General features: G+C 38.0%; 1 protein-coding gene across 7 annotated transcripts in view; it reads left to right on the top strand.

Annotated features, from left to right (window-relative positions):
- ATRX (ATRX chromatin remodeler) overlaps positions 1 to 14,381 on the top strand; it is a 322,803-nt gene that overhangs the window by 177,887 nt on the left and 130,535 nt on the right. For all 7 annotated transcript variants that reach the window (XM_047076254.1, XM_047076252.1, XM_047076256.1 and 4 more), the window contains 2 exons: positions 1,982 to 2,200; positions 13,539 to 13,680. In XM_047076254.1, coding sequence (XP_046932210.1) covers positions 1,982 to 2,200; positions 13,539 to 13,680 — 361 coding nt within the window. The remainder of the gene's footprint in view (positions 1 to 1,981; positions 2,201 to 13,538; positions 13,681 to 14,381) is intronic.

Below are 14,381 nucleotides of genomic sequence, written 5' to 3'. Positions count from 1 at the left end.
TGCTTGTAGTGATGTCTCTGGTACTTTGTCTCACAGGGTCCCCCTTAGGATCTCTTGTAGGGCTGGTTTAGTGGTGACAAATTCCTTCAGTTTTTGTTTGTTTGGGAAGACCTTTATCTCTCCTTCTATTCTAAATGACAGACTTGCTGGATAAAGGATTCTCGGCTGCATATTTTTGCTGTCTAGCACCCTGAAAATCTCGTGCCAATTCTTTCTGGCCTGCCAAGTTTCAAAAGAGAGATCAGTCACGAGTCTTATAGGTCTCCCTTTATATGTGAGGGCACGTTTACCCCTTGCTGCTTTCAGAATTTTCTCTTTATCCTTGTATTTTGCCAGTTTCACTATGATATGTCGTGCAGAAGATGGATTCAAGTTACGTCTGAAGGGAGTTCTCTGTGCCTCTTGGATTTCAATGCCTTTTTCCTTCCCCAGTTCAGGGAAGTTCTCAGCTATAATTTCTTCAAGTACCCCTTCAGCACCTTTCCCTCTCTCTTCCTCCTCTGGGATACCAATTATGCGTATATTATTTCTTTTTAGTGTATCACTTAGTTCTCTAATTTTCCCCTCATACTCCTGGATTTTTTTATCTCTCTTTTTCTCAGCTTCCTCTTTTTCCATAACTTTATCTTCTAGTTCACCTATTCTCTCCTCTGCCTCTTCCATCCGAGCCGTGGTGGTTTGCATTTTGTTTTCCATTTCCTTTAAAGCGTTTTTCAGCTCCTCGTGACTGTTCCTTAGTCCCCTGATGTCTGTAGCAAGAGATTCTCTGCTGTCCTGTATGCTGTTTTCCAGCCCAGCGATTAATTTTATGACTATTATTCTAAATTCACTTTCTGTTATATTATTTAAATCCTTTTTGATCAGCTCATTAGCTGTTGTTATTTCCTGGAGATTCTTCTGAGGGGAATTCTTCCGCTTGGTCATTTTGGATAGTCCCTGGTGTGGTGAGGGCCTGCAGGGCACTTCCCCTGTGCTGTGGTGTATAACTGGAGTTGGTGGGTGGGGCCGCAGTCCGACCTGATGTCTGCCCCCAGCCCACCGCTGGGGCCACAGTCAGACTGGTGTGTGCCTTCTCTTCCCCTCTCCTAGGGGCGGGATTCACTGTGGGGTGGCGTGGCCCGTCTGGGCTACTTGCACACTGCCAGGCTTGTGATGCTGGGGATCTGGCATATTAGCTGGGGTGGGAAGGCAAGGTGCACGGCGGCAGGGGGGGCAGGCTTAGCTCGCTTCTCCTTAGGTGATCCACTTCAGGAGGGGCCCTGTGGCAGCCGGAGGGAGTCAGATCGCTGCCGGAGGTTTGGCTCCGCAGAAGCACAGAGTTGGGTGTTCGCGCGGAGCGAGCAATTTCCCTGGCCGGAGCCGGTTCCCTTTGGGATTTTGGCTGGGGGATGGGCGGGGGAGATGGCGCTGGCTAGCGCCTTTGTTCCCCGCCAAACTGAGCTCTGTCGTCCAGGGGCTCCGCAGCTCACCCTCCCTTTGTCCTCCAGCCTTCCCGCTTTCCGAGCAGAGCTGTTAACTTATGACCTCCCAGACGCTAAGTCGCGCTTGCTGTCGGAACACAGTCCGTCAGGCCCCTCCACTTTTGCAAGCCGGACTCGGGGGCTCTGCTTGGCCGGCGAGCCGCCCCTCCGCCCCGGCTCCCTCCCACCAGTCCGTTGAGCGCGCACCGCCTCGCCGCCCTTCCTACCCTCTTCCGTGGGCCTCTCGTCTGCACTTGGGTCCGGTGACTCTGTTCTGCTAATCCTCTGGCGGTTTTCTGGGTTATTTAGGCAGGTGTAGGTGGAATCTAAGTGATCAGCAGGACGCGCGGTGAGCCCAGCGTCCTCCTACGCCGCCATCTTCCCAGAATCCGCAAAGTATAATTTTAAAGCTCTTCAGTATGTTTTGTTTTACTTTTTCTTGTTAAATTAATTATTGAAATGTGAAATGGATAAATTAGAGAATTTTGTGGTATTTATCTCTCATCGTTTAAATTCCATAGAGTAATTCTGAAGAAGATAAAGATGAAGAGGAAGAGGAAGAGGAAGAAGAAGAAGATGAAAATGATGATTCCAAGTCTCCTGGAAAAGGCAGAAAGAAAATTCGAAAGATTCTTAAAGATGATAAGCTAAGAACTGAAACACAAAATGCTCTTAAGGAAGAGGAAGAGAGGCGAAAACGTATTGCTGAGAGGGAACGTGAACGAGAAAAATTGAGAGAGGTAAGCCAGTTTTTATTTATGATTTCAAAAAATATGACTCATGTATGTATATATATACATATATATCTCAGTATTGTTTCATGTATGTATATATATACATATATATCTCTGTATTTTAAGAACAGAATGTTGTAATCACTACAGATTTTTAGTTATGGTTGCCTTTCCCTATTAGTATTTTATGCAAATTAAGATCTTCATTAGGCCATATTAATATAATTAGGTACATGGAAAGATTTGAAATTCTTGAATGATCACCAAAGTGATTGTGTTTTATATGAAGTAGAAAAATGTTTAAAGATTATTGCTCAAATTCATAAAGTATTTTAAATTTTTAAATAAACTTTTTTTGATTATAAGTTTTCAAGCAGATATACAGGCAAAGGGAATAGTATTATAAATCTTCATGTACCAACAACAGTTACCAACTTCAGCAGTTACAACACATGGCCAGTCTTGTTTCATCTATTCTCTTCATATTATTTTGGAGACATCTCAGAAATCATATCATTCTGTCTATATATACTTCAGAGTATATTGTCAAAAGATAAGTACTGTTTAGACATTATTATGGTACCCTTTTTGTGCTTAAAATTTGACTTTCCATAGTATCATCAAATACCTAGTTAACATTCCACATTTCTTCATTTCCCTCACAAACATATTAGTGTTTTTTAAAAATTGTTGGTATGTATCAGGATCTTAAGAATGCCTTACTACATGTTAATGTTGCATTTAAATGTTATACCTTGTAAGTCTATTTTAAATCTGAAAATTTTCCTTTTTCTCTTTCCATTTTTTTTTCTTTCTTGGAGTACATTTGTTGAAAAAGCTAGATTATTCATGTAGAATTTCCTATATTCTGAGCTTTTCTTGTTGCATTTCTGTGGTGTATTTTCACTGGCTCCCGTATGCTCTATAAACTGTTGGATGTAGAGGTCTGATCAGTTTTAGATTCAGTTCTTTTTTTGGCAAAAATACTCATGGATGGTAATATACACCTCTTCTTGCATCTCACTTTTCGGTACTTCTAAGTGTTACCTCTTTTTGTGATGTTACTTAAATTGTATTTTAAAAATTTAAACAATAATCATTAGGTAAATGGACATTAATATTCTATATTATTATTTTCTTCTGATCCCTATCAGTATATATACAGGTGTTTCACATAACTGCAGTCACTATATGTGGTATATGCTGTATTTTCCTCTCCTGTTTATTTCATATAACTTAAATGTATATAAACATGTTCCATGTACTTTTAATTGGTTTATAATGTTTCTTTTCTAAATAATGTTTTACTAAACTCAATAAATGTGCTTTTTAAAAATCAAATATTATCATAAGGCCACATCGAAAAAAAAAGTCTTCTGTTCTACTCAGACTCTACTCAAAGGTAATGACTCAGTTCTTCTAGACGTTCTTTGCTCTTACCTATATGATTCTGTTTAATATGCTTATAATGCTGTTTTCTTTATTTCTCAGTTTTAGACATTACCATTATTATATGATAACTGCAGATTTAGTTTTCATATACTGCCTGCCAAACACAGAATTCCCTCCTCCCATTCCCTCAGTATCGTTATGCCACAGTTCTGATGAAATCGTTAGTCAGTGTTTGCATGACTATAACGGTAAATATTCACAGCAGGGCTACGTAGTGTTTATTGCATGTATATCTCATACACACACATATACATGTGTATATACATATTGTGTATAATGATTACATTCCTTTTTTCATTTTCTAAATTTCTTTAAAAATTTTTAAAAAAATGTTTATTTATTTTGAGAGAGCATGAGTCAGGGAGGGGCAGAGAGAGAGGGAGAGAGAGAATCCCAAGCAGTCTCTGTGCTGTCCATACAGAGCCAGACACAGGGCTTGAACCCATAAACTGTGAGATCATGACCTGAGCCGAAATCAAGAGTCCATGCTGAACAGACTGAGCCACCCAGGCGCCCCATTCAAAAAATTTTTTTAATGATTATTTTTTAGAGAGCATGCATACGCGTGAGCGAGCATGAGAGGGGGAGGGGCAGAGAGAGAGAGGGAGACACAGAATCTGAAGCAGGCTTCAGGCTCTGAGCTGTCAGCACAGAGCCTGACGTGGGGCTCTAACTCACAGACCATGAGATCATGACCTGAGCAAAAGTCAGATGCTTAACTGACCGAGCCACCCAGGAACCCCTCTAAATTTTTTTTATTGTTTATTCATTTTTGAGAGAGAGACAGAGAGAGAGAGAGAGAGAGAGAGAGAGAGAGAGATGGGGGGGAATGAGTGGGGGAGGGGCAGAAAGAGAGGGAGACAAAGAATCTGAAGCAGGATTCAGGCTTTGAGCTGTCAGCACAGAGCCTCACAAGGGGCTCTAATTCATGCACCACCAGATCATGACCTGAGCCAAAGTCAGACGCTTAACCAACAGGGCCACCCAGCATTTTCTGGAGTTAATTTTCTAGAGTTAATGCTGGATGCCCATAGCATTTTCTATAGTTAATAATGTTTTAGATTATTTTTTCTTATTTTCTGCATACATATGACTAATTCATTTCCTATGTTTTTAGTAAAACCCTAAAATCCCTCAATAATTTTAAAACACATCAGGTGATTGATCAGTTTATTTCTTTTTTCTTTGAAATGATACTGCTGGAGCCTTGTTTTCTCATTCTAATCTTGTCTGTTTCATCTATTTTCACTGTTCTGGGAATTCCCACACCTATCTCTTGTTTTAGATCTCTTGTTTCCTAGATACTTATTTTCCCATGCACCTTGCTTCCCAGAATTTTTGAAGTGGGTATATACCTTACTTTAATAATGGACTAATTTGGTAATCTGGTAGGTTTGACTGTTCTTATTTACCTGTATTTTTTTAAGGGGGGATAGATACATGTCCTTCTTTTATTTTTAATGTTTATTTTTGAGAGACTGAGAGAGACAGAGCACAAGTGGGAGAGGGACACAGAGAGGGAGACACAGAATCCAAAGCAGGCTCCAGGCTCTGAGCTGTGAGCTCAGAGTCAGATGCAGGGCTCAAATCCACGAACTGCGAGATCATGACCTGAGCTGAAGTCGAATGCTTAGCCAATGGACTCACCCAGGAGCCATCTTACCTGTATTTTTTTAAATGTTTATTCTTGAGAGAGAGAGAGAGGGAGAGAGAGAGAGAGAGAGATTGAGTGGAAGCCCTCTCGAGTGGGGGAGGGGCAGGTAGAGAGTGGGGGCACGGAATCTGAAGCAGGCTCCAGGCTCTGAGCTGTCAGCACAGAGCTGGATGCAGGGCTCAAACCCACAAACCATGAGATCATGACCCGAGCCAAAGTCAGAGGCTTAGCCAGCTGGGCCACCAGGTGCCCTGACTGTTACTTGTTTAGAGTTTCAACCAATTTTCCTTTCACTCCACACCTCTTTCAAACTGTTGTGTTTAACTGATACCTCCTTGTCTTGTACTTCTGAGGAATAATATGAAATATGTGATTCTTGTTGGTTTTTTTCTCTATAGGTACTTAAGTTTCAGCCTTTTTCCTTAAACTTTAAAAAAAATATTTGTTTCTTTTTGAAGGAGAGAGAGACAGAGTGCAAGTGGGGCGAGGGTCAGAGAAAGAGGGAGACAGAATCCAAAGCAGGCTTCGGGCTCTGAGCTGTCAGAAGGTTTAGCCATTCTGAAGGGTTTTTTTTTTTGTTTGTTTTGTTTTTTTTTTTCTTGATGAGGTCCCAGTAGTTCATTTTTGCTTTTAATTCCCTTGCCTCTGGAGACATGTTAAGTAAGAAATTGCTGTGGCCTAGTTCAAAGAGGTTGTTGCCTGTTTTCTCCTGTAGGATTTTGTTGCTTTCTTGTCTCACATTTAGGTAATTCACCCATTTTGAACTTCTTTTTGTGTATGGTTTAAGAAAGCGGTCCCGTGTCATTCTTCATATCGCTGTCCAGTTGTCCCAGTACCACTTGCTTTGTCAAAGATTAGTTGTCCATATATTTGTGGGTCCGTTTCTGGGTTCTCTATTCTGTTCCATTGATCTGTATGTTTTATGCCAGTGCATACTGCTTGATGATTACAGCTTTGTAATGCCCCTTGAACTTCGGAATTGTAATGCCTCTAGCTTTGGTTTTACTTTTAAAGAATATTTTGGCTGTTTGGGATCTTTTCTGGTTCCATACAAATTTTAGGATGTTTGTTCTAGCTCTGTGAAAAATGCTGGTGTTATTTTGAATGTGTAAATTGCTTTGGGTAGTATCAACATTTTAACAATATTCTTCCAATCTATGAGTATGGTATGTTTTTCCATTTCTTTGTGTCTTCTTCAGTTTCCTTCATAAGCTTTGTATAATTTTCAGCATACCTCTGTGTTAGGTTTATTCCTAGGTATTTTATGGTTTTTGGTGCAGTTGTAAGTGGGATTGATTCCTTGAGATCTCTTTCTGCTGCTTCATTATTCGTGTATAGAAATGCAGCTGATTTCTTTTTTTTAGTATTTATTTATTTTGTGTGTGAGAGAGAGGGGGACGGAGAGAGAGAATCCCAAGCAGGCTCCATGCTGTCAGCACAGAGCTGGATGTGTGACTTGATCTCATGAACTGCGAGATTATGACCTGAGCTGAAATCAGGAACCGGAAGCTTAACCGACTGAGCCACTCAGGCCCTGCAACTGATTTCTGTACATTGATTTTTATATCCCATGACTTTGCTGAATTCATGTATCCATTCTGGCAGTTTTTTTGTGGAGTCTTTCTGGCTTTCCATGTAGGATATCATGTCATCTTGAAAAGTGAAAGTTTAACTTCTTCCTTGCCAATTTGGATGCCTTTTATTTCTTTTTGTTGTCTGATTGCTGAGGCTAGGGCTTTTAGTACTATGTTGAATAATAGTGGTAAGAGTGGACATCCCTGTCGTGTTGTTGATCTAAGGAGAAAAGCTCTCCCTTTTTCCCCACTGAGGATGATATTAGCTGTGGGCCTTTAATATATATGGCTTTTATGAACTTGAGGTATATTCCTTAGATCTCTACTTTCTTGAGGGTTTTTATCAAGAAACGATGCTGTATTTTGTCAAATGCTTTTTCTGCATCTATTGAGATGATCACGTGGTTCTTACTCCTTCTTTCATTAATGTGATATATCACATTGATTGATTTGCAGATATTGTGCCATCCATACAGCCCAAGAATAAATCCCTCTTGATCATGGCAAGTAATTCTTTTCACGTGTTGTTGAATTTGATTTGGTAGTATCTTATTGAGAATTTTTGCATCCAGGTTCATTAATTGTCTTGTAATTCTCCATTTTACTGGGGTCTTTGTCTGGTTTTGGAATCAAGGTAATGCTGGCTTCATAGAATGAGTTTGGAAACTTCCCTTCCATTTCTATTTTTGGAACAGTTTGAGGAGAATAATTATTAACTCATCTTTAAATGTCTGTGGAATTCCCTTGGGAGGCCATCTGGCCCAAGACTTATTTATTTGGAGGTTTCTTATTACTAATTCAATTTCATTGCTGGTTATGAGCCTGTTCAAAATTTCTATTTCTTCCTCTTTGAGTTTTTGTAGTGTGTGAGTTTCTAGGAATTTGTTCATTTCCAGATTGTCCTGTTTGTTGGCATATAATTTTTCATAGTATTCTCTAATAATTGCTTGCATATCTATCTGTTGTGTTGGTTGTGATCTCCCTTCTTTCATTCATGATTTTATCTATGGTCCTCTCTCCTTTCTTTTTGAGAAATCTGGCTAGAGGTTTATCAGTTTTGTTTATTGCTTCAAATAACCAGCTCTTAGTTGGTTTTTTTCCCCAGCTCTTAGTTTTATTGTTGTTTCCTACTGTTTTTTTTTAAATTCTATTTCGTTTATTTCTGCTCTGTTCTTTATTATTTCCGTTTTGTTGGCTTTGGGCTTTATTTGCTGCTCCTTTTCTTGCTCTTTTAGGTATAAGTTTAGGTTGTGTGTTTGAGACCTTTATTGCTTCTTGAGATAGGCATGAATTACAATGTACTTTCCTTTTAGGATTGCCTTTGCCACATGCCAAAAGGTTTGGACTGTTGTGTTTTCATTTTCATTTGCTTCTCTGTATTTTTTAATTTCTCCTTTAATTTCCATTCATTCTTTAGTAGGATGTTCTTTAACCTCCATGTATATGAGGGCTTTCCACATATTTTCTTGTGGTTGATTTACAGTTTCATGGCTTTGTGGTCTGAAAATAGACAGCATATGATCTTGATCTTTTTGTATCTGTTGAAGGCTGATTTGTGATCCAGTATGTGATCTCTTTTGGAGAATGTTCCATGTGTACTCACAAAGACTGTGTATTCTGCTTTTTAATATCTGTTAAGTCCATCTGGTCCTTCAGAGCCATTGTTCCTTGTTGATTTTCTGACCATATGATCTGTCCATTGCTGTAAGGTGAGGTATTAAAGTCTCCTACAATAATGGTATTATTACCAATGAGTTTCTTTGTTTGTGATTAATTGATTTATATATCTGAGTGCTTCCAACTTGAGGGCATAAATATTTATAATTGTTAGATCTTCTTGATTAGTAGATCCCTAAATTATTATATAATGCCCTTCTTCATCTCTGGTTACAGTCTTTCTTTTAAAATCTAGTTTGTCTGATATAAGTATGGATACTCTGGCTTTCATTTCACCTCCATTAGCATAATAGATGGTTCTCTATCCCCTCACTTTCAATCTGCAGGTGTCCTCAGGTCTAAAATTAGTCTCTTGTAAAGTCTCTTGCAGCATATAGATGGATCTTGGGCTTTTAACCATTCTGATACCTAACGTCTTTTGATTGGGCATTTAGCCCATTTACATTCAGAGTGATTTTTGAAAGATATGTATTTAGTGCCATTGTGTTATGTGTAGATTTCATGTTTCTTGTGATGTTCTTTGGTCCTTTGTAGTCTTTGCTGCTTTGTACTCGGAGAGTCTACCTTAGAATTACTTGCAGGGCTGGTTTAGTGGTCACGAACTCCTTTAACTTTTGTTTGGGCATGTTTATCTCTCTTTTTATTCTGAATGACAGACTTGCTAGATAAAGGATTCTTTGGTGTGTATTTTTCATATTCAGCACATTGAATGTTTCCTGCCACTCTCTTCTGGCCTGCCAAGTTTCAGTGGACAGGTCTGCTACTACCCTTATGTGTCTACCCTTGTAGGTTAAGGCCTGTATGTCCGTAACTGCTTTCAGAATTTTCTTTTTCTTTATATTTTGCAAGTTTCTCTATGATATGTTGTGGTGTTGACCCATTTTTGTTGATTTTCAAGGGAGTTCTCTGTACCTTTTGGATTTGGATGCCTGTTTCCTTCCTCAGATTAGGGAAGTTCTCAGCTATAATTTATTCAAATAAACCTTCTGCCCTTTTCTCTCGCTCTTCTTCTGGGACTCATATGGTATGGATATTGTTTCATTTCATGGAATCACCTAGTTCTCTAATTCTCCCCTTGTGATCTAGTAATTTCCTTTCCCTTTTTTTCATCTTTATTATTTTCCATAATTGTGTCTTCTATTTCACCTGTTCTCTCCTCTGCTTCTTCAGTCCTCGCTGTCACTATGTCTAGTTTAGTTTGCATCTCAACTATAGCATATTTTAATTCATTCTATTTTTAGGTCTTTGATCTCTGCAGCAAGGGTTTCTCTGGTATCTCCTATGCTTTATTCAAGCCCAGCTATTAGTCTTATGACTTTGGTCTAAATTCTTATTCACATATATTATTTGTATCTGTTTTGAGCAAGTTTCTAGCTGTGATTTCTTCTTCACCTTTTTTTCAGAGAAAATTCCTCCATTGTCATTTGGACTAAGTTTCTGTCTTTTGCGTGTTTTAAAAGCTTTTTATTTCCTGCATCTGAGAGTACTGCTATTTTATTTATTTTAATTTTTTAAGTGTTTTTATGTGTATTTATTTGAGTATAGTTGACACAGTCTTACATTAGTTTCAGGTGTACAATATAATGATTCAACAAGTTTGTTATGCTATGCTCAGTATCACTAATCCTCTGGGAAATGCAAATCACAACCACAATGTCACCTTATCCATGTAAGAATGGCCAGAATCAAGAAGAGAAGAAACGACAAATGTTGGCAAGGATGTGGAGAAAAATGAACCCTCTTGCCCTATTGGTGGGAATGTAAATTAGTATAGCTATTTGGGAAAACAGCATGGAAGTTCATCAAAAAATTGAAAATAGAACTACCCTTTGATACAGGAATCACACTACTGGGCATTTACCCCCCAAATACAAAAGCACTAATATGGAGGGATACATGCACCCCTCTGTTTATTGCAGCACTATTTATAGTAGCCAAACTATGGAAGCAGCCCATGTCCATCGATAGATGAATGAATAGGGAAAACTGGTGTGTATATTCCACACAGTGGAATATTATTCAGCCATAAAAAAGAATGAAATCTTGCCATCTGCAACAAATGGCTAGAGCTAGAGAATATAATGCTCAGCGAAATCAGTCAGGTAGAGAAAGACAAATTCTGTATGATCTTACTCATATGAAGAACTCAAGGAACAAAACAAATAAGCAAAGGAAAAAAAGAGAGAGAGAGACAAACCTAGAAACAGACTCTTAAGTATAGAGAACAAATTGATGGTTACCAGAGGGGAGATGGGTGGGGTTATTGGGACAGGTATTAAAGATTACACTATAAAGACAATGAAAAAAATAAACAGACAAAAAATTATCTCCTCCTACATTCAAGATGAAGTTTGAATAATCCCCAATCCCTAAGATAGCACTTAATAATAAAAATATTATCCAAACCACTAATGAACATATGGTTCCAAAGTCTTAATTAGAGCCTTGTGCATGAGTTTTCTAGTGATATATTAAAATATTATTACAAACTTAGCAACTTAAAATAAGACAAAATTATTATCTTACAGTCCTGTAAGTTAGGAGCTTGATAGTAGCCTGAGTGTGGCTCTACTGGGTTGCCTGCTCAGTGTCTCACCAAGTAGAAATTGAGGTGTTAGCCAGAATGGAGATTTTTATATAAGACTGTGTGTCATTTTTAAGGTCACTTTTTGTCAGAATTAAGTCTTTTGTAGCTTGTAGCATTGAGATCCTTAGCTCCTAGACACTTCTCTTCACAGCATGGCTTTGAGACTAGTAAGAGACTATTTCTTATCACTTGTCTTTTAAATGGCTCATCTTGATTGGGTCTGGCCCACCTAGGAGAATCCTCTTTTTGGTTTAATCAAACCCAGCTGATTATTAACTCAATTATGGGAATGATATCCCATTCATATTTACAGATGGTCAACCACACTCAAACGGATGGGAGTATATAGGGTGTTTACACCAGAGGATGGGGATATTAGGGACCATTTTAGGATGCTGCCTGCCACACCATGCAAACAGGACAAGACATTCAGGAATTTTCCATTTTGACTAATGGATTTGCCCCAGTGATACAAAGCTGGCACACATCCAAGCTAGGACACAGTGAAAAATTTAGTGAATTCTTAGTCTATGTCAGATACTTTGCGTACATTGTCTTATTTAATGTCTACAACAACTCCTGAAGGCTGTTTATAATCTTTCCTACTTTGCAGATGGAAAAACTGAAGCTGAGAGGATTTAAGTAACTTGTTAAAATGGAGTTTGGATCTAAATGGTCTGTGGTATTTATTCTCCACTAGGATGTTATCTAGTATAGTATTAATCCTGATTTGTATATCATTTACAGTTTTACACAAGTACAGTATCTATTCAGGTAATTTATCACAGTTTTGTGACTTATTTTTTATTTTTTCATGCAAGAATGATACCGAGGTTATGGTTTAAAAAGAGTGTCCTTCTAAAGAGACATTTAAAAACATTTACAGATGAAATTCCATGCTTTCTCAGGTTTGCTTCAATTTCATTTGTGGGATCTGAGGAGTTAGAGAATGGGTAGGAGGAGGCTGCCAGTGGAAAAAAAATTGACCAGAAGTTGTTAATTTTTGAAGATGGATAATGGGTAACAGGGCTGATTATACTATTCTTTCTACTTTTGTTTACCTTTGAAAATTTCCATAGTGAATATTAAGTAATCCATAGTTACAGTTTTAAATAAGAAAGAAAATACTGGCTAAGTTTTATTCCTTATACTCCATTCCTTACACATCATAATGTCTGCAATTATTTTTAAAGTTTATTTATTTATTTTGACAGAGCACACATGTGCACAAATGGGGGAGGGGCATTGAGAGAGTTTGAGAGAATCCCAAGCAGGCTCTGTACTGTCAGAATGGAGCCCGGCATGGGGTTCATTCTCATGAATTGTGAGATCATGACCTAAACCAAAGTCAAGAGTTGGATGCTTAACTGACTGAACCACCCAGGATCCCCATAATGTGTGTAATTTCAAAATAATGAATTTTATTGGTTTTCATGGAACAAAACTGTTTATAGAAGCATTTCCTTTATTAAAATAGTATTGTGTAGTGGTTAAGAGCAAGGACTCTAGTATCTGATCCTCTGGGTGTAAATCTTAGTGTTGTGATATTTGATAATTGTATGACCTTGTATAAGTCATTTAACTTCTGGGTCTCTCACTTTTTTTTAATTTGTAAAATGGGAATATTTATACCTATATTATACAGCTCTTGGTTGTAGTATGTAATGGATACATATTGGGATAAGACAGCAAAAAATGTGTACACATACATGTATTCATGTGTATTTATATCCAAGTTTTCTTTTGAATAAGAAACTTATTTAAGATAACTGTTTTCCTTTTGCAGTTAGAGGATATTATATGTTGTTGTCATGTTTTTGAACCTGTGGTTCTTAAACCAGTATTTCTAAAAGTTTTTTCCTTTCACAACGCATACTTCCACTGTTTTTCAGTGGAGGTCGTTTGGCATCTTGGGTGGGTCAGTTTTTGTTTGGGACTGGCTTTTACATCGTGGAACATCTGTATTTACCTTCCTCTCTGCCTATGTTACATACCAGTCCTTGTGACAACCTTATGTGCCCTTGCACATTTTCAGATGTTTTCTAGAAAATAGAACCATGCTTGTTTGCGAGCCATGTGTCTATTCAAATCTTTAGGGTGGTACCATATATAGAGTGTTTTAGAATACTACTTTTCTCAACAGCTTTACCTATCACGTGTGTTGATACATGTTAGGTGTGAACTGATGATTTAAATTAACCATATTACCACAGTGACTCAGTCTTGTACAGGTTTTTGATTTTGGAAAACCTGTATTAACCTGTGATATGTCCTGATCTTTTTGAACAAAGTATTGGATATGTGGTGTGTAAGTAGATGTGTCTATATTTTGGAAAAGTTTCCTTAGTATTGCTTGAAAGATTTCTCTGAGTTGGCTAACTATAATTCCCTTTCTTGTAGGTGATAGAAATTGAAGATGCTTCACCCACCAAGTGTCCAATAACAACCAAGTTGGTTTTAGATGAAGATGAAGAAACCAAAGAACCTTTAGTGCAGGTTCATAGAAATATGGTTATCAAATTGAAACCCCATCAAGTAGATGGTAAGAAACAGTTATATGATTAAAGCATTTTTATTTTTTTATTTTTTATTTTTTTAAATTTTTTGAATATTTAATTTTGAGAGAGAGAGAGAGAGAGAGCAAGGAAGGGAGGGGCAGAGAGAGAGTGGGAGACACAGAATCCAAAGCAGGCCTCAGGCTTTGAGCTGTCATCACATGTCCAACGCAGGGCTGGAACTCATGAGCCGTGAGATCATGACCTCAGCTGAAGTCAGATGCCTAACCAACTGAGCTACCCAGGTGCCCCTAATTAAAGCATTTTTAATTAAGTTTTACCAATATTTGGTGTCTCCTGTGTGCCTTACATTCTGCTAAGCACTAGCAGTACATTGGTGAGGAAAACAAACATGAACCCTGCCCACTATGGAGCTCATAAATATGTGAGGAGAAACAATTGGATGATTGTAAAGAAAATGAGTGTTATGGAAGTGGAAATAAGTGCCACTTACAAATGGTATATATAGCAAATGGATTCATATAGTCTCCAGTGGTTGGCTAAGGGCAGCTGCAGGGTAGGGAGAGGTACCACCATTAGCTAAAAGCTTTCTTCAGAAAATGCTATTTGAACATTTTCAGGTATATTTGTTAATAATATTCTGACATTGGTATTTTTAAAGATACCAAATTATCCCTTTTCTCCACTTCGTTAGAATGGAATCAGTAAGTCAGTTTTCAGTGTGTAC

Source organism: Lynx rufus, unplaced genomic scaffold (genome assembly GCF_022079265.1).
Source record: "Lynx rufus isolate CCGP_SWC_20201006 ecotype Redwood Valley unplaced genomic scaffold, mLynRuf1.p SCAF_14, whole genome shotgun sequence".
In the NCBI taxonomy this organism is placed as follows: Eukaryota; Metazoa; Chordata; class Mammalia; order Carnivora; family Felidae; genus Lynx; species Lynx rufus.
Note: the sequence above shows the minus strand (reverse complement) of the source record. Positions and strands in the feature narration are given on the sequence as shown.